Genomic DNA, 20,906 nt, shown 5'->3' on the forward strand with positions numbered 1-20,906 from the left:
GCCCTGTCATAGCACACAAATCTCTGACTCATCCTCCCTATGGGCTCCGGGAGCCCCTCAAAGGTACTGGGAAGCACTGCATTTGAGCTGTGTAGGATATGTGGCCAGTGAGATTTGATGACTGAATAAATGGTAGACAGCAAGGACTGTCTGATATATTCTTTTTTTTCTTTTTCTTTTTCTTTTTTATCGGTACCGGGGATCGAACTCACGACTGCCTGCTTGCAAGGCAGGCGCTTATGCCACTGAGCTAAATCCCCAGCCCTTGTCTGATATATTCTAAACAGGCATGAGACTCTGATCTGCAGTCTGGGCCTCAGGCAGCATACAGGCACTTGGGCTCAGAACACAAAACCCCAAAAGATACCACCTTGGTGCTTGAGAACACAGATGCAGGTCTCTCTACTCATGGCCTCAGCCCTTGAGCAGTCTTAAGGCTCTCATGGAAGATATGCCTTCCCAGCCTAAGGACAGGAGGGCCCTTCTTGTGGAAGACAGGAACTCAGGGAAGAGTCTCAACTAGCCACTGGCCAGGGGCCCTTTCATGAGCAGGACTGTCCCTCTTCCTCAAGCCTGGCTATCACACACAGGTGTCTTTTTTTTTGTATCTCCATTCCATGTGGAGGCTCCCATGTCACATAAATGTGCTTTTTTCTTACTAATCTGCCTGCTGGAGCCCCAGCCATGAACCTTGTGGTGGGTGAAGAAAACACATCTCTCCTGCCTACACGGAGCAAGGGGGATGTCAAACCCCAGCTGGGGCTCCTCCTGGGCTGTAGCAGTCCTGTGGTTGGCAGGGTCTCCTCTCTCTACCCTTTAAGGTCTTGACAGGGAGGTGGTGGCAGCCGAGTGCTCTCTCCACATGGTGTCCCTATTCTGGCCAGAGCTCTCCAAGCTCTGCCTCTTTGGGCCACAGGTAATCACAGGGCAGAGCATTCTAGTTGGTGAAATTATCAATCAGTGAAATCACTTATATTACTCACCTCCTAAAACATTATGTTGAACAACTATTTTGAGGACAATACTATGCAATATAATAACCATTGTTAATTTGCTATTGTCTTGTCTTGAAATTTTCTGTCATACTTATTTATTAATTTATTTTTATTCTCTTAAAAAATCAAGCTGGGTGTGTGGTGCACATCTATAATCTTAGCACGAGGGAGGCTGAGACAGGAGGATTATTGTGAGTGTCACCACTGCTGTTCTACACACAGCAAGCAGCTCCCACAGGGTGGATCTGCAGGGACCTTTGGTCAGCTGTAGCAACAAGTAGCTTGGCAGAGAAACATCTGGGAGGCAGCAAAACAGGCACAGGGTGGGGCGCAGCCCCTCCACCGGGTGGCTTCATCTAGAACCCTGGAGATAGGCATCAGGGACCTCCTAGGCCAACTGAAACTCCAAAATAACTCCTTACTGCTGTTCACATAGTCATGGACAGGAGGACCAACCTTGTTTTCTGTAGACTTGCTGGCAACTCCCACCAGAAGGCCAGCCAGGAACGTGAGGCACTGCAGAGCCATGCCAGGGAGCAAGAAGACAGCAGGGTCTGTGCAAGAGAGGTGAGTAGAGAGGGCAGGCGGGGCAGAGGCACAGGTGCAGCCCCGGAGAGGCTGGAGGGTACAGTCTAGTCAGGGATCTGGGGTGGGGAGTGGGGCTGAGACAAGACAGAGCAGCAGTATGAAGGGGGTTGGGCTTCCCTGGGAGTGTGGAGGGGTTTACACCGGAGGATGGGGATGAAGCAGGGAGAAGGCAGAGCCTAGTGGGTAGATGGTGGGTGGGTTTGTGGGTGGCCTTGTGGGTCAGCTGCCACCCAGGGCTCTGGAGCAGTAGGTGCAGATCGGTTGGAGGTGCTCTTACCTGCCCTTCTAGGATAAGAGCTGCGAACATCGGCGCAGGTCCCCAGGGCAGCCAGTGGTCAGCACAGCTTGGGCTGCTGAGTCACGTGGAGCTCATGGACCTGACCTTTCTGCCCAGCAGGCCAGATGAGTACATGAGGCTGCAGTCCCTGAGAAGAGAACTTCCTGGCAGAAAGGGCTCGGAGCCCAGGGAGGGGCAGCCCGGAGTACCCTCTAACAACTCCACCAGGTCAGGGTCCTAGAAGCAAGGCCATTTGCACCTCTGATCTCTGATTCACAGATGTTGACCTGTTCTAGTCAAACTCCGCTCCTATCTTGAGCATGGTCTCCCACGGTCAGTCTCCCCTTGGGTGGCTGGGGCCTCGGCGTAGACCAGGACTTCAGTGCGAGTGTTCTGCCTTCATCAGATCTGGGCCACAAAAGTTACGCATCCAAATCAACGGCCCCAGGGCTACTGGGTATAATAATTTCCAGTCATGGGAAGAAGACCCAGAGGGCAAGCTAACTGGAACACACAGCAAGCAGACTTCTCAAGGCTCAGACACTTTGTGCTCGAAGTCCATAGGACTTCATGCCTGCCACATTTCTGGCAAAATGGAAGAGACGCTTGCACCCACTACACAGGCTTGTACAATTTCTAACAACTGTGAACTCACAAGGCAGAACTCATTATCCATTCTAACACAGCTAGGTCAATACTTCAACATAAACGTTACCTCTAAGGTGACTCTTCCTGGGCAAAGGCAGCTGTTGAGCAGAAGCAGTCGCGCCTGTGTCTCAGCTCCAAGCTCGACTCCAGCAGCAGTGTCCTGCCTGCTCCAGGATGGTCCTCAGAAAGGACGAAGATGTTTCTGTCTAGGGTGGGGAATAAGAACCATGCTTTTGGACTGGCTAAAGGGAGAGGTCATGGGGTCCACAGGCCTTGGGGGTGAAGGCTCAGAGGGACTCAACAGGGAGTGGTGGGATCTGTCTTGTCACTCATGTTATGGAGATTTAGCTAAGGGCTGTGGGTAGTGAAAACACTGTGTTGGTGGGAGGTGGGCAGTGTTGCTCAGATGGCAGGAAACCTCCTGTCCCAAAGGGAATGGGCCTTTCCTACAGGAGTTTTAGCTATCCACTCCACTAACAATGCATGCTTTCCTTGTCCAGTGCAAGGACACAGTCACAGCCTGGGCATACCGCATCCACAGGGTATGAGAACATCCCTTCTTTTTGTCTGTTAGGTATTTGCTTAGCACAAACTTTTCTTTGCCTGGAGAAAATACCTAGTGTCCTGGACCCTTTTGTTCACTTTCTAGGCAGAAGCATCCCAGGGGCCAGGTCAAATCACAAAAAGAACCTAAAGTCCAAGAGTTCCGTCAACATTTCCATCTGCTACTTGGCCAACTTTATTTTTTTCATTCAAGCAGATCACAATATGTGCACCTTCGTGTCTGGCTCTTCATCAGTGTGTAGTTTACGCGTACTCTTCATTTCACTGTGTGGATATAGCTGACTTTTCTATGCACCACCTGCTGACGGATATCTGGGCTGATTCTGTCCTTTGGTGACAATGAGTAAAGGCACTACAAACACCCTGGTACACTTATTTGTGTGGATATGTTTTCATTTCTTTTAGGTAAATACCCAGAAATGGAACAGCTGGAACCGAGGGAGGAGTATTGCATGTTTAACTTTTTGATGCTGTCAAACTGTGTTCCACAGTGATGGTCCATTTTACCCTCCCATCAGCCAGGAGGAGACATCAGTTTGTATCTTTGCTAAGACTTGGTGTTAACTGGTGGCTGTGCAGCAGTAAGTCGTTGTTCTTGTTAGTTACGTTTCTCTGGTGACTAACAATGCTCAGTCATTAGCCATTGGTACATCTTATGTCAAACTAATTACTTTATTTTGTGTTATCACTGTAAACACAAAGTAACTTCTGATTATATTTTCCAATAGCTTGCTGCTTAATATGTGACAAAACACTGGCCCTAAATCAAGGCCGCCAGCTTCCTGACGCTGTTGGTTTCAAGCAGGAGCCTAAAGAGATGTCTTTCTATGATGTGTTGGCCATTCAGAACTTGGGCAGTGAAATGGTCAATTCATTAGAAATAAACAGCTTGAAACAACCCCTCCCCCACCCTCCATGAGCGGCTGTGAGCGTGGCAGGTTGTGGTGGCCCAGGACAGGAGCCACCGGCATTTACTGGGACCCACGCCATGCAGGAACCTGGAGTGCTGGGAAACCAAGCAACCCCTCCCCCTGGCTTGCTTCATTTTGTTGAACTTCAATATACATGAAAGCATGGACAGCTATTTTAAAGAGAACAAGAGACTCTATGCCAGCCATTAGTGACTTCCCTATTATCTGGTTTTGAAGACCTAAATCACCTTCCGCATTCTGTTCGGATCAGTTTTATACTATGTTGTTTTGTATAAATTCTCTGTATGCGAAGACATGGACAACTATTTGGAAGAAAACAAGAGACAATATGATAGACAGTGAAGATGTCAGGTCGCCTAGCTTAGGAATTTGTATCTCTTACATTGCTTTCTTATGTCCTATTTTGTTATGTTTTGTTGTGTTTCATTTTACCCCCTTTGAAATAAAAAAAATTTTTTTATTCTATTTTTTTTTTTTTTGTCTTTTTCCTTTTTATTGGTACCGGGGATCGAACTCATGACTGCCTGCTTGCAAGGCAGGCGCTTATGCCACTGAGCTAAATCCCCAGCCCCTGAAATAAAAATTAAAAAAGATTTTTTTAACTAAGTGACATAGAGTTCATTTTTACATATTGATTTCTGAGATATTGCTAAAGTCACTTAATAGCCCCAAAAATAATAAATTATTATTATTTTAGATTTCTTAGTCTTCTATAATCATGTTGCCTGCAAATAACTGCAATTTGTACTTCTTCCTCCCCGATCTCTATAATATAATCTACTTCCCTCTTTCCCCCTCCTCCTCATCCCGCAGCTGGGAGCATGCAGCAGCACACCTGGGGAGACGTGCTAAAAGCAGGCGGGTTCCCTTTTCTTCATTGAGGGGTGAAGGCCTCAGGGTGCACCACCGAGTGCAGTCCGGCACAGGTTTTTCACAGACGCTTTTTATCAGGTTCACAGTTTCCTTCTCTTCCTACTTTGCTGAGAGTTTTTAATCATAAAAGGATTTTAAATGTTCTCAAAAGCTTTTTCTGCATATACTGGAATAAACGTAGTAGTTTTCTCCTTTATTAATGTGGCAAATTACACTGATTGATTTAATCATCATCCTAAAAATTCTAGCAGTGCAGGAAAGAAAATGAAAGCCATAAAGATAAGAAAGGGAAACATCAAACTGCCTTCAGGATGATAGGATTGTTTTCAGGGCAAATTTCTTAAGGATTCTACAAAAAAAAAAAACAACAAAACAAGAAATTCCAAAAGTACTTTACAAGCAAATGTGGCAAATTTTCCAAATTTTTTTTATTGAGACTATCTTACTTTATCACTTTGTAAAAATTTTTCTATCAATTTTTTAAAGTCAATAAATTCCGTCTTCTCCTTTTAGTAAGTTTCCTAGAGATCAAAGATCAATACTGATCTCTCTCTCTCTCTCTCTCTCTCTCTCTCTCTCTCTCTCTCTCTGAATTTTACTGTGTAGTTCAGGCAAGCCTTGAGTTCTGTTCCAAGATTATAAAGTCAATATAAGAAATCAGGGCCAGGGGTTTAGCTCAGCAGTATAAGCACCTGCTTGGCAAACGCAAGGTTATGAGTTCGATCCCTGGTACCAAAAAAAATATATATATATATTATTTCTGGCTGAGCATGGTGGTACAAGCCTATAATCCTAGCACTTGGGGCCAGGGATTTAGCTCAGCAGCATAAGCGCCTGCCTGGCAGGCGCGAGGTCCTAAATTCAATCCCTGGTATCTACCCCCTGACCCTGCAAAAAAAATAAAAAACAAAATTAAATTAAAAAAAGAAAGTTTGTAAAAGGAAACACAAAATAGTCATGACTTTTGATCGGACAAAAACTATGTTACTGTTGTTGTTGCTTTGTTTCTGGAGACAGGGTCTCTAGTGGTAGTACAGGCTGGCTTTGAAATCACTCTGAAGCCCTGGCTGGCCTCAAATTCATGGCAATCTTCCTGTCTCAGCTTCCTGAGTGCTGGGATTACAGACACATACCACCATGCCTGGCTGGGCAGAAATTTTTGGAAAAGACACTGAAATATCAAGGAAGAAAAAAATTGATAAATTGAACTTCACTGAAATTAAAATCTCTACTCAGTTGGGTGTGACGGCACATGATTATAATCCCAGCTACGGGGAATCTTAGCTGGAGTAGGAGGATCACAACTTTGAGGCCAGTCTGGGCAGCTTACGGAAAACCTATCTCAAAATAAAAGGCCTGGCAGTGTAGTTCAGGAGTAGAATGAGTGCCCAACATACATGAGGCTCTGGGTCAATCCTCAGTGAGAGATGGGTCAGGGTGGGGCAGGAGAACACCAAACTAAACTCTGTACTCTAGTTGGTAAATTTGCCTCTGAAACTGTTTTCCACGTACACTGTGTCTAACAAATAAGTAGGTGAACAGCAGACAATTAGAGCAGGTTCTCACAACCACAGTGAAAGGTGCAGATAAGCACATTCAGATGACAGTCACACACACACACACACACACACACACACACACACACACACACACCCCTCCAGATTTGTACATCAGCCAGCTCTGTCCATTGACAGGTTCTAGTAGGAACAACACTCTAATGGCAACAAGAACACTAAGGTCTAGATTTGCATTTCCAAGACCATCTTCCTATCAATCATGAGAACTAGGGTGTCTGGGAGAAGTGGCTGACCCCAGAGCTGGGGCAGAAAATGCTTAAAATGAGCCTGGAGTAACTTACAATGCTAGAAAGAAAGGGAAGCCTCAAAACACACAGGGACAGACAAGCAGCAAAGGAAACAGCATACCTCTGAATCACAGACTAACTCACTGCCAGTGTCCACAGTGACATCAGTGAGTGGCTGAAGGGCAGATCCATGAGGCAAGAGAAACACGCCTTACCTAAGAACCTCAGATAGCACAGATACACACTGGTTTCCAGCGTGGCCCAGACAGTGACTTGCTTCCAGAGAGCAGGGACAAGGAGAAACAACTGTGTATTGGACATGTGCAGACGTCACCCTAGCCAGGCATCCAGTCACTATTCCAGGGTGGGACCAGTGGACCAGGGTTGTGTGGTGCCCTGATGGGATATGATGGTCACCTGTGGTATCCTCCCAAGAACCCAAATCCCCCCTCAACATGAGAAAACATACCAGGCAAATCAAACTGAAGGACATTCTACAAAACCCTTGACTAGTCTTCCTTGGACTAGGGAAGGAAGCCTGAGATTCTGCCATATCCCAGAGGGGTCTGAGGAGATGTGGCAACTAAATGCAAGGTGTCCTACAGAAGGAAACAAAGCCTGGCCTTGCCTGCAGAGGTTGCCCAGCTCTGCCTTCGCTGATGATTATGAGTCTAGGTGTGGAACTAATATGAGGAAAAGTAGATCCCTGAAACTTTTCCGTAAATCTAAAAGCATTCCAAATAAAAATACTTACACACACCATTAATGATGAAGAATGGGAGATAATGTCTGCAACACATGGACCTGATGAAAGCCTGTATTCAGAGTATATAAGCAACCGTCACAGTCAAGCAACTGAAAAAATGGACTGCAGACTTGATCAGCCACCAGAACAGACATCTAAACTGGTAACACAAAGAACGAGGTGTACTCAGCTCTGTTCTCTCCAGGTAATGGCCCTGTCCCTCCATGGTGGGTGCACAGGGCAGCGGCAGGTTCACTCTGGGTATTTTCCCAAGAGAAATGAAAACAAAAGCCATGTCCAAAAGTGGGAAAACTGTCTTTAGTCACAAACACTAGAAACCCACCAGAGGGAACCCCACTTTGGCATCTCAAGCCCAGCAAGCAGAGAGCAGGAGGGTAGAGGTTCATCTCCAGGGGGCACCACTGCACTGTGGGTGGTGGGCAGGGCACTGCATGGCTTGCCTCTTATTGAGAAAGGGACTAGAAAGGCTTACGAGCAGCCCTGAGGGACAAATGACATTTCATACATGGGTGAACAGGCTCCTCAGAACCAACATTCAAAGTCTGAGTATGGGCTGGATGTGGTAGTGCATGCCTGTAATCACAGCACTCAGGAGGCTGAGGTAGGAGAATCACTGTAAGTCTGAGGCCAGCCTGGGCTACAAAATGAATTCAAGGCTAGCCTGAACTACGTAGTTAAACCCTATCTCAAAAAAATAAAAAAATAAAAAAAAATAAAAATCTGTGTATCTCCCTGAACATGAAATTCATTTTCTTTCTTTCCTTTTTTTTTTTTGGTCTTTTTGCTTTTTATCGGTACGGGGGATCGAACTCACGACCTCCTGCTTGCAAGGCAGGGGCTTATGCAGCTGAGCTAAATCCCCAGCCCCAAAATTCATTTTCTGTTCTGGAAATTTTATTGGGGCTCAAAAGCTAAATAACAGGGTAAAAGAAATTTTACAATGTAATGAAAACTCCGATGACAACTTAAGCTGCCCTATATGTTGTTTCACAATTCTTCTTTTTCCTTAGAAGAACTAGTTTCAATGAATAAGGCTTTCAAGATGCTGTAATTTTACATAACAAATTAGCTTCAGTCACACTGAAGCAGTAAGTTTTGTCCCTGTAAGTGAACTTTTATAACCTCCCGTTCCCATAACATCCTGTTGTGTCTAAGCACGGTCACCAAAACATAAAACTGCCACAGCTTGACAAACTGCCCTAGTTCTCCTTCTGCCCACCCACACGTCCCACGTCAAAGGCCAATCTCTTCGATTAAATGTGTAAAAGCTGGGCCCTGTCCTTCATCCTCTGCTCAGTCATTCTGGATTTATCAGTCAGGCGGGTGTACATCTAAAAATAAAATCTTCCTGTTTCCCATTTGGTCTCTCCTGTCTCTTAAACCCACAACGTTTCTTCTGACTACGAAGAGGCTAGAGACAACAGATTTTCTGTCTCTTGCTTGCAGGCCCAAGAGAGCCTGAGTGGCAGATGTCCTGAGACTTCTGGTACCAGCAGGTGGAACTTTAGCTCAGAGAGGAAATCAGCCCTCCTACAGCCCAGAGACCGGGACTTGAAAAAAGTCATCCCATAGGACAGAAGGGGCGCCTCACCACTTCCCAGGGTATACTAGTAATCCGATGTGGATTGGGTCAAATGAAACCTATACCCCAAGTAGGAAATGCAGGAGTGGCCTACAGCGGGAGTGCTGAGTACTCTGACCTGGACCAAAAATCAGACTGTACTGACACCACAAGTAGGAGGGGCCCACAACAAGAACCGGCTTGTAGGAGTGCTAGGGACAAGGGAGTGGCCTGCCCACAGTGAGACAGGCTCATGGTCCTCTGATGCAGACTAAGTCAGAGGAAGCCCACATCCTCACAGTGAGGAAAGCCTGCAGAGTGCTGGAACTGTGGAAGCGGCCCCCCAGTGGGAGGGGCTAGAGAATCCAGCACCTGGACGGCAACAACCGGGGAAGGGAAGTATGTGACCATGAGTGGGATGAAGTGTGTGAATCCAAAGATGCGAGGGAAATACATAACTGTGTGTGAGTAAATGAAGCGAGGTGAGTCCAGGGTCACTCGGGCTCAGCTAGGGATGGGAGGGAAACAGTCTAATTGGCTGAAAACAAAAGTAACTGACAAAATAATTTGTACCATAACAGGTAAAAACATGAAAAAGCTACTTAGCTTTAATGCACAATAGGTGCGATGCTGTAGGCAAGTTGGAAAATAAAATGCACCCTGTGAAATGGACTGGGGTGATGACAGTGACCAACCCACTAGATCTGAGACTGGGGGAAAAAAACCACCTGAGCAGTTGGCTGGGCTAGAACAGAGGCATAAGGCCAAAAGATTTAGCCAAGATTGGAGGGATGAAGCAGGGGTCATCTTTTCATTCCCAATTTGAGTTAGTGTCGTGCTTAAAACGTTTCTTGTGCAATATAAATTTTTAAATTATGGGCTGGGGATTTAGCTAAGCGGCATAAGCGCCTGCCTGGCAAGCGTGAGGTCATGAGTTCAATCCCTGGTACCGCAAAAAAAAAAATTGTAATTACAGGGTTAACTTGGTCTTTTCTCTGGTCTCTGTTAGTTAAAGACAAGAACACAGATTCAAGGTTAAGTAGAGGTTTGTTGGCAGTCAGTCAAGTTTTTCAAAGCAACAATCTGAGGAAAAAATGGGGAGATACTTTAAAATTCAAACAGCTGCAGCCAAGTTTGTTGTAGGAAGAATACAGTAAATGAGAGAGAAGGACTGGGGATTTAGCTCCACAGCATAGGTACCTGCCTGGCAAGTGCAAGGTCGTGAGTTCGATCCCCGGTACCAAAAAAAAAAAAAAAGTAAATGAGAGAGAAAAATATTAAGAAGACCATAAGAGATATACTTTTAGTTGGACATGGTGGCACACACCTGTAATCGCAGTACTTGGGAGGTTGAGGCAGCAGGATTGCCACAGGTTCAAGACCAGCCTGTGCTACAGTGAATTCAAGGCCAACTTGAACTACATGGTGAGACTCAATATAAAAAACAGAGGAAGAGAGAGACTGAGACTTTTGATATGAGAAGATTTTGCGTACAAATATGTATGGTTCCTTGTTAGTTTGATAAAGCTTGGGTTGCTCCTTCTAAAAACACCCACAAGGGAGACAACTGATACAAAAATGATTGCACATGTACATAAAATTGTGACCAGGGGGCCAAACAAAAAGCTGATAGGAGGCTCAAAACATCTTCTGACAGTGATCACAAGAAAAAAGACAAAAATCACTAAAGGACAAAGAGGAGGACTGTGACAAAACACGAGCCAAACCAAGCCAGGATCTGCCAAGTGACCAAAGCTAGACTGAGATCAATGTGTGCCATGTAAAATATATAGACACTAGAAAAAAATAAATGCTCAAAAATGATGACAGAGATTATAAAAATTCTAAAACTAACAGTTAATGGCAAAAGGCTATTGTACCCAGCAGGGGAAAAAAGCACATGCTGGCCTCACTGGACCGACAGAAACTAAATATTGCCAGGACTAGACTGGGCTCCATCTCTTTAGGTGTCCAGGAGCCCCTGGTCACAATAACAGGGAGCCAATCAATGGACTTTGTGGTAGATGTAAAACTAAACACTCAGAAATGACACAGCCCACTGGTCCAGTACTCAAACACCATTCGACTATTGTTAGAGCCACTGGGGTCCCAAAAAGGAGCCACAGTTCCAGTCTGAGAGATATATTAGTAAAAAAAAGGGTTTCAACATAAATTCCTGTATCTCCCAACCTGTCTTGTTTCCCGGCTGAAAAAGGACCTACTCCAAAACTAGAAGCCCAAATTGCTTTTGGGCCACAGGGAGGAAAGAAAGACAACATAGCACAAGATGACACAAGATGACATTGAGGAGTGCCTCACCCAGCTGCACAAGACATCAAAGCACGAGCTCAAGCAACAGAAGCTGATGCAGGACACACCGAAGCAACAGCAACAAATGAAAAAGATCTTCACATTGAAGGTGAGCTTTGACAAAGCTGTCGCCAGCAAGATAGAGCTAAAACTAGAGCTGGGGCACATCTGCAGCAATGCCGAGAACACACTGCACAGCAAGAAACCAGCAAAACTGGAAGCTGCTCATCAGTGACAGTGGGCAGTGGAGGAAAAGCAAAGCAAAAGAGTACACAAAAGAGCCTGCCAGCCAAGGAGAGAGCTGCAAAGATACCAGAAGGCTGCCCTGGAGAAAGCGAGCAACTCAGGGCCAAGGTGAAAGAGACACAGCCCTTGCAGGAATAAACAAAACACGAGTCAGTTCAACAGCTCAGGCTGGCCCAAGAAGCTGCTCAGAAGGAATAAAGACAGAGGACGAAAACACATGACCATCTGGGAGTGGCTACATGAAGACAGCAGCGACTCAACAAGAGGCTGAGGAAGCTTGAGAACATGCTGTGCATAAGACAACACAGTCTCACTGGCAGGTAAAAGAGACAGAGTAACTGAACAGTTAGCAGAGACACAGGCCTATGCCAAAGAACAAGCAGAGACAGAAGCAAAAAAACCACAGCGGTACACAGGAGAGATGACATGGTGAAAAAACCAACCGTAGACATCCAAAAACAGTGTCTCGGAAGAGCTGAAACAACTGCAGTACAGTTCAGAGGCAGAGATGCAAGCCAAGACCCAAATGTGAAGAGGACCAAGCACAACAGGCTCTACACTAGAGAAAGAGCTCCACATGGCACAGCTGTGGCTGAAGACAACTGAGCACCAGCAAGGCAGAGCTAGGGATGAGCTACTGCAGGCTCTGTATACATGGATGGAAGGGACAAGCACAAAAGCGACAAGCGCAAGAGAAGGCTAAACACTTTCAGAAACAAATGCCAGATGAGAACCAATGCAAGCATTAAACAGAAGCAAAACTGGCCTCGTACAAGAAGGCTGAAACTGAGACTACTCAAAAAAACAGAGGGCTCTGCAGTTACTGGAGAAACCGTAATTGTAAGCCACGGAGGCTTACAGTTGAATAAACCAGATACAAACAACAACGGGGGCTGGGGATTTAGCTCAGTGGCATAAGCGCCCGCCTGGTAAGTGCAAGGTCATGAGTTTGATTCGCAGCACAACAACAACAACAACAACAAAAAAGCCTAAGTCACACCCTGCAGCATACAAAAGCTAAATTTACTCATGAGAAAGCTGAACAGGGACCAGAGTACTGACAGCTAAACGCCAGTGAGACACAGGCTACAGCTACAAGCAGAGGTGGTCACACAACAGAAGAGACTGACACAGACCAAAGCCCTCCCCCACAAAAAAAGAAGGAAAAGAAAAAGAAAGAGGAAACTGTATTCAGATAAGCCACCAAAGAAGGAAGAAAAGGAACTCCTCCTCTGGAAAGCTGATCAGAAGAAAACATTTAAACAAATCAGAGAGGCCCTGACTCGGGCCCCAGCCTTAGGACTACCAGACATAACCAAGCCTTCCTTCCTACATGTCCATAAACAAACAAAAATGTCATAGGAGTCTTGATCTAGATTGTGGGATCCTAATATCACCCAATGGTATATTTGTCAAAACAGACCCTGTACAGCACAGGGATGGCCTCAATGCTTTAGGGCACTTGCTGTCACCACCTTGCTGATGTGGGAGGCTAATAACCTGACATTTTTTGGTGCCAGGAATCGAACTCAGGCCTTTATGCTTGCCAGGCAGGCACCTGTGTCACTGAGCTATACATCAGCCCAGTAATAAGCTGCCTTTGAGACACTGACTGATCATTTGGGTACCACAGCCAGCTATAATCTTAATGGACTAGAGAGGACACCATTGGTTGTCAAGTCCAAAAATAACTCAGTATCAGGGGCTCTTATGCAAAAATCCCCACTTAACTCTAGAAACAATAAAAATCTGGTCACTCTGCTCCCAATCAAACTGGAAGTCCCCCTTTGGGACTGTATGGTTATGCTAAAAGGAGTTCGTGAAAAGAATATGCAGTGGTTACTTGACTGTGGTAGACGGCCAGCCCCAGCCCAGAAGGCAGAGCTAATAATCTTCACAAGGGTTCTTTTGCTGGCAAAAGGACAAAATGGCCAACATCTATACTGACTCCAAATACAGTAAGAGAGCTCCTACGGGCTGGGTGAAAATAGATAAAATCCAAAGAAGAGACTTTACAGCTCCTAGAGGATATATGGGCTCCAAGAAAAGTGGTCACTGTACACTGTAGAGGGCACCAGAGAACAGGAAGCCAGAGAAAACCAAAAGTAAAGTGAGCTGCTATGACAGCCTCACAAGGGGGGACCCTAGCTATGCCCCCACCTTCCTGGAGCATCCTCTCCTGGAGACCCCAAATTACTCTCCAAATGAAAAGGAATGGTTCGCCAAAAGATCTGGAAATTATATCAAGTGAGGGTGGTGGACATCTTTTGACAGGAGACTGGCCATCCCTGTAATACGGCCCCTAGGTTTGAGAAAATACCACAAAGGGATGTACATGTCATTAATGACGCTGGAGATATTACTGGAACGTCATTTTTATGTGCCACAGCCATCGCCCAAGCTGATTGTAAACAATGCCTAACCTATATTCAAAACAACCTGAGACAAGAGCCCACTTGGCCCATAGGTATTCAAGAAACAGGTGCCACCTCCTGAGAAAACTTGCTTGTAGACTTCTCTGAATTACATCCACGGGAGGCTATCGATATATGTGTTTGTCTACACCTTCTCAGTATGGATAGAAGCCTTCCCCACCGAGATGGAAAAGACATGAGAAATGACATAGTTTTGTTAAATGACATTATTTCAATGTTCAGACTGCCCTAATTTTAGGGTTGGACAGTGGGCCAGGATTTGGCTGAGACAGTTCAGGAATTCACACAGACGTTAAAAATAAAATAACAACTGCATACAGCCTACCAGCCTCAGAGCTCTGGAAAAGTAGAGCACATGAATCAGACACTCAACTGCTGAAAAAATGTTGTGTGAGGGCACCCCTCCTCTGTGTCCAGTGCTTCCCCACCAAACAAACTGGAAATTTCGTTTATAGAGTCTTGCATGGCCAGCCACTCCCAACCACAGGTAAAATTTAGAACATTGTAAAAACTAGGAAAATTGACCTTTAGAACAACTGTGTAAGATATCCATAACTGTGTGCAAGAGCAAGTTCCCACAAGCCTGACAGACTCAATATACTCATTCAAACCTGGGAACTTTGTTTAGGTTAAAAAAATGAAATCCATGGGGCTGGGGATTTAGCTCAGTGGCACAAGCACCTACATGGCAAGTGCAAGGTCGTGAGTTCGATCCCCAGTACCACAAAAAAAAAAAAAAAAAAAAAAATGAAATCCAGGCCGGAAATTTAGCTCAGCGGCCTAAGTGCCTGCCTTGTAAGCACAAGGTCATGAGTTCAATCCCCGGTACCCTCTCAAAAAAAAAAAAAAATGAAATCCAGCAACTCTGGGGTTGGGTCATAGGGATGGGCCTCATACTATAATACTGTTTACCCTCATGGCCATTAAAATTACAGGAACTGTGCCTGAAACTCACCACAGTCAGCTGAAACCAATGGCCCAAGACAGGCAGGCCACCCAACCAGCTGATCCTGTGACAAGATCAGGACACTAATGGAAACAACAGCCCTGCTTGAGTCAGTCCAGAAGCTGACCAGTCCACACATGGCAGAAGCTTGAAGATTAACATGACCCAATAGGAGCCCACCTCACATAACAAGGTAAATGATAATGATGGCGATGCTATTAAAACTCATTTATATAAAGTATCAAAGAGGGTAACTTCTGTTTCTGTGAGTGAAATTTTATAACCTCCCATTCCTATAACATCCTGTTACGTCTCAGCAGAAAATACAAGTGTCACAGCTTGTCAAAATGATTTAGTTCTCCTCCTCATCCACAAGTCCCATGCCAAAGGCCAACCCCCTTGACCAAATGTATAAAAGCTGGGCCCTGTCCTGCATCCTCTACTCAGTCATTTTGGATTTACCAGCTGAGCCAATGTATGTCTAAAAATAAAATCTTCCTGTTTCCCACTTAGTCTCTCTTGCCTCTTAAATCCCACATTTCAGGGTTGAGTGCTGGCAAGACAACCCTGCCACTGCAACCACCCACATGACACTAACAGTAACTGCAGCTGCCATGCAACTGTAGGAAAGGAGAGGTAGCAGTTGGTGGCCAGCTTTGGTGAGCGTTGGTGGGCACAGCACAGGTAGGCTGAGGCTCCACTGTTCCCCCTAGGCAGTGCTGTCATCTTCACAGCAAGCAAAGGAGCCAAGATAAAAAGAACTGCCCAGGTCTTATGAACCCAGGCCTCTCAATCTAAAACCTCATCTTTTGCTGAAACCTAACAACATGTAAAGATAATATTCCAGCCTGTAGAGATGCATGGCAGATGCCAAGATAAATCTGGGCTCTCAGTGCTACCCAAGTGGGACCAGACCACTGGGTGCCTACCCAGCTCACTCCACCTCCAGGATGGGGAATCTTCAGTGCCATGGTAACCAGAGGTTTTCTTTAAGTGAGTTACCTGGCAAACCAGAGTTAACCTGGAGAACCAGAGTAATGAATGGAAGCGCAGGCAGCTGTCTTGGGTTCCTGGGACACTGCCTGTAGACCAAACAGCTCAGGTAACTTGGGTAACACCACATCTGCTTGTTCCATCTGCTACTGGGATATATTGGCAGCAAGATACGTATGTCAGCAAAAGAAATTGCAAAATCAAGTTTTATTTCCTTCTATCCTTCTATCCACAGTGGCCATTAATGACCTTGGTTGAACACAACATACTGCTCAGTGGCTCCTAACTGGGAGCAGGAACCAGAATGATCAGGTAGATTATTAAACTCCCTCTACAGTCTTGACCAACAGCAATGTTTGCGGATTAACGCAGTAGAGAAGGAACTAGAACTCAGAGTGCAGTTCCGTGGTAAAGTGGGTGCTTATAATGCATGATAACCTGGATTTTATAACTAGTAGCGCAAAAACAAACCTTGGAGAAAGGAGCCCTCGGTTTAGCTTTCTATGTAGACTACAATAAAACAGGAAAAATGGGAGAGAGGCATAACTTTAACACCATCAAATTTCATAGGACTAGGGAGTTAAGAATTGTCAAAGATTTTAATGGTTCTTTTCATTTGCCAAATCGCGGTAAGAAAAGTGTCCACACCACGCGTTTAAACTGCACACCGAATACCCACTCTGGTGCTGAGGAACATCATACTCTGGCCGCACCACTTCGCGGCACGCACGAACCAAAGAAAACCCCACACTTGGAGCACTTCGCCGTGCAGTCCCTCTGTCCCTCCATTCCCTGTCCCTTTCTCCAGCAACGCGGCACCAGCACTGCACTTCTCACCCTGCCCGCCGCGGCGCATCCCGGGCTAGAACAGGAAAAAAGGGCCCAGGCAGACCTGCGACCCCGGGTAACCCCACCCAACAGCCTAAATCCGGTCTGCCGCCCCCGCCCTGCTCCGCTCCACCCGGCAGGGCCCCACCCGGCCCCGCTGCTCACTCACCCGCGCCGGCCGGTTCCTCTTTCTTAGTCCCTGCCCTGCTGGCTGCCGCGCTGCACCCTCTGGGATTTGTAGTCTCTGCTCCGCCCTCTTCCTGCGCCGGCCAGGGTGGCTTCGGGCCAGAAACTACAACTCTCCACAGCCCTCACGGGAGCCCGCCCCCAGAACCCAATTCTCGCGAGACTAAATCAGGCTCGCATGGAACACCCTGGAAGTTGTAGTCTGGGGCGACTTGGTCCCGGTTGAAAAAGAATGAGGACTACATTCCCCAGGATACCGTGCGCGGCAGCCGTTTTGAGCGTTGCTAGGAGCGTACAGCCTCTGCTGGTGGGCACGGAGCCTGGTGCAATGCTGGCTTCGTGTGAGGTACAAGATGTGAGACTCGGTCAAGGTTCACAGGGCAAGGGACGAAGGTGGGGCTCCTTTCCCCAATCCGAGACGTCTCCAAGTTTCGCGCCCTCAGCGGAGCAGATGCTCCTTCGAAAGTTAAAAACACGAATCTGGTCCAGACATCCCCGGGGACCTCACTGGCTCTGGGCGGAATGGAGACTTGCGGCCTGGGCCTCCGGTCTTCGGTGGCGGTGGCCCTCCTCACTCGCCAGTTATAGCGCGCGGGGGGGTCCGGGCAGCCCTGGGAAGGATCGGGTCACCGAGGGGGAGCAGAGAAGCTCCACCTTGGCAAGGAGCTGCTTCAAGCCTGAAGTCCCGGCGGGTGAGTTCGGCGACCTCCTCCTAACCCAGGAAGGGCGGAACACCTGACCACCGGGCCGCACGGCCGGCAGCAGGAGTAGCTGAAGGACAAGGGCCGTGACCTCAGTTCTGAACCGGTGGAGCCGGTCTGACCGGTCAGGAATCTCAGAGCAGTCTTCAGCCACTCTTGCTTGGACTCTACACCAAGCTTTAGGAGCTCAGAGGATTCGGGATGGGGAGACTCCAGCCCCACCTGCCAGGGTCTACGTGGCATCCTGGACTGTGTTTGTCCCAGTGGGGAAGACCAGATAGGTGGGATTTCTATTTGTGTGTTTTCTGCCTCTGGGGTACCTAGAGAAGAAAACCTTTGCAGCCCCAGTGGACACCCGCCTTGCCCGGCACTAGGGGTTGAACTCAAAGCCTTTGCATTGAACTACGTCCCCTGCCCTTTTTTCATTTTTTGTTTTGGGACAAGGTTTCCCTAAATTGCCCAGTCTGGGCTGGAATTTTTGTGATCCTCCTGCCTCAGCCTTCCAGAACACTGGGTTTAGAGGCCTGTGCCATCACACCCAGCCTCTAGGTCTTTATCACCTCTTTGTAGGACGACTTACTCAATTCCTGTGAACTTGGGGTTTTCCTGTCTGTCTGGGGGACAAGTTATTGCTCATTTTCCCACCTGTTCTTTAACTCCCACTCATTCTCTTGTGATTCTTCCCCATTCTCAGTCCTGTGCATTTTGTGCACATATATGTACTGGTCTGGGGCTGGGGATTTAGCTCTGGAGGATAAGTGTGTGCCTTGCAAGCACGTGATCATGAGTTTGATCCTCCATACGGAATTTAAAAAATGTACTGATCTGTGGTCTACCAAGTTCTCCAGGGCCTACGTGTGCTGCACTGTCCTTTAGCTGCATCTAGGGGGAACAAGACTTCAAATGTAAGTAGTGGTGGCTGCTGTAGTTATACTGGGTTTTTTTAATATCCAATTTTAATTAATAAATACTGATTTGCTGCTGTGTAAAACAGTGTTTGACTGCCGTGTTTCCAGTCTCCTCCCAAGACCAGTTCACCCAGTCTTTAGGTCATCAACACCAGGTGCATGTTATCAGGAGGGTCAATGTCATGGTTCTAGGGGAGAGTCCTTGTGTGTTTCTATTCAGGGTAGCTGGCACACGCCTGTGATCCCACCTACTCAGGAGGTAAGAGGATCCCACCTACTCAGAGGATGTGTGCTGACACATCACACACACAGCATCCTAAGTCAAAGGGTAACCTTTTCTCAAGAGATTCCTGGGAAGTGAGGATCCCTTAGACAAGGTAGTAAAATACGAGGCCTCAGGCTCAGAGGAGGCTCAGAGGACACGCCAGATATCCCCAAAATAACAACTGAAACTTCTGTTCCAGAGGACACCCAGGGAGGGGATACCCAGGGAGGGGGACACAGTCCCTGTGATCCCACCTACTCAGGAAGAGGATCTTGAACTCAAGGCAGACCTTGGCTGCTTAGTGAAACCTTGTTTCAGAATACCAAAAGGGGTGGGGTTGCTCAGTGGAAGACCTGGGTTCCATCCCCAGTGCCACACACACACAAACAGCTTCATGTGCTGTGCAATCCTTTGTATGCCTGTCTCTGCACTATGCATCTTTACACCCCTCCCTGGGTGTCCTCTGGAACAGGTTTCAGTTGTTACCTTGTGGGTACCTGGAGAACCCTCTGAGCCTGAAGCTTCATATTTTACTCCCTTGTCTAAGGGACCCCCATCTCCCAGGAATCTCTTGAGAAAGGGGTACCCTTTGACTTAGGATGCTGTGTGTGTGTGAAGTGTCAGCACACATCCCCTCCCATAGTAGGCAGGCACCTCAGCCAGCTGCAAACTCAGCATTGTTGTGGATCCTCCAGTTCCATCCTCACCCACCAACTTGTACATGGCTCCTGCCTCCCTTTCCTTAGGCCTTCAAGATCTCTTTTCTTTTCCTTTTCTTCTTACTTTTTTTCAGTGCTAGGGATTGAATTCAGCATCTCCTGCATGCCCTGCAAGAGCTCTTCCACTAAGCTACACCCCCAGCCTAGCTTATAAGATCCACCCTACCCCCACCCCCGTTTCCATCCATCTAAAATGTCTCTGTGGCTGTGCACCTGGTTTGGGCCCATTTTGTCTTTGTCCTTTTGGGGATAATGGGTCCAACTTCTCTGGGTTCTTGGGTTTCCTCCCATCGGTTCCTCCTCCCATCGGTTCTTGCTGCAGCTCAGCTGAGACTCTTTTGCATAGGACCTTTCTATCTCCTTTCCTTTGTCTTTTGATAATCACACTTAAGTGTTCAACATTTAGCTCTTGGCTTGAAATCTGAGTCCCTTTGCCCTCAGTGAATGTGGCATGCCCCTACCCTATCCACATGTCCTCAGTCAGGGCTAAGACAGTGTCACTGAACAGAAGAGCCGCCTGGGGGACCAGAAGGCAGAGTAGCTGGTCCAGGAAGAGGGCAAAGCCACAGTCTAAATGTCCTTGAAGGTCTCTAGTAGCAGTAGAATCTCCTGGGGGCTCCAAGTGTCAGTACATTTGCTCTTTTGAGGACTGGGCTTGTACTAAAGATGGAACTGAAGGCCAAGTATGCTAGGAAAGTGCTCTACCACTGAGCTACATTCCAGCCTGTTTTACTATGTTTTGAGACAGTATCTTGAAAGTTGCCCAGGCAGGCCTCAAACTTATGATCCTCCTACTTCAGTGTCCTGAGAAACTGGGATTAGCTGTACGATACCATGCCTGATGTCATGGCTCCATTTTTTTTTTAAATTTGTGTGTTTTTTTTTTTTATTTTTTGGTACCAGGGATTGAATTTGCGACCTTGCACTTACCGGGCAGGTGCTTATGCTGCTGAGCTAAATCCCCAGCCCAGTGCTTACATTTTTTAACTTTAGTTTGTCTTCCTGTATTCCATATATTTTACCCTGTCTGGAATAAGGGAGGACACTGGTAAAAGAGAATGCAAATGGCTGTAATTCTTACTTTTGAGTTGCATGAATTGTGTGACCTGTGATCCTAAGAGTATTGCTGAATGAGCAGCCTGCTCCTCCAGGACACCACCTCTGCTGATGGCTCCGAGAGACAGGTTTGGGAGCTTTGTGTCTGGCTCCATGTGGTACCAGCAGTTGTTATGGCTGCACACACATCCTTAAAATCCCTTCCTCCCATTAAAGAGGATGATGCTGAATACACAGTAAATCCTAGCCAGCAAGTGGAGTGGGCAGTGCCTTCCTAGCACTGGGGAAGTATATGAACTCACAGG

General features: G+C 46.9%; 1 protein-coding gene and 1 non-coding gene across 9 annotated transcripts in view; one reads left to right on the forward strand and one right to left on the reverse strand.

Annotated features, from left to right (window-relative positions):
* Nucleotides 1-17,780, reverse strand: part of CUNH1orf159 (chromosome unknown C1orf159 homolog) — a 26,017-nt gene extending 8,237 nt beyond the window's left edge. Inside the window, exons 1-4 of one of the 8 annotated variants that reach the window (XM_004999685.4) lie at nt 16,936-17,780; nt 2,576-2,714; nt 1,861-2,268; nt 1,452-1,549 (exon numbers count right to left, since the gene is read on the reverse strand). In XM_004999685.4, the coding sequence (XP_004999742.1) occupies nt 1,452-1,523 (72 nt within the window). In that variant the 5' untranslated portion in view covers nt 1,524-1,549; nt 1,861-2,268; nt 2,576-2,714; nt 16,936-17,780. The remainder of the gene's footprint in view (nt 1-1,451; nt 1,550-1,860; nt 2,269-2,575; nt 2,715-16,935) is intronic. The other 7 variants (XM_004999684.4, XM_013153327.3, XM_063235248.1 and 4 more) reach the window with 7 other exon arrangements.
* LOC111757076 (small nucleolar RNA SNORA2/SNORA34 family) lies at nt 3,827-3,962 on the forward strand. Its single transcript, XR_002791457.1, has one exon. It is a non-coding gene; the product is annotated as a small nucleolar RNA SNORA2/SNORA34 family (small nucleolar RNA).
* Nucleotides 17,781-20,906: the final 3,126 nt, after the last annotated feature.

This window comes from Cavia porcellus, unplaced genomic scaffold, assembly GCF_034190915.1.
Source record: "Cavia porcellus strain 051 isolate PalLab524CR breed Dunkin Hartley unplaced genomic scaffold, mCavPor4.1 scaffold_25, whole genome shotgun sequence".
NCBI lineage: Eukaryota > Metazoa > Chordata > Mammalia > Rodentia > Caviidae > Cavia > Cavia porcellus.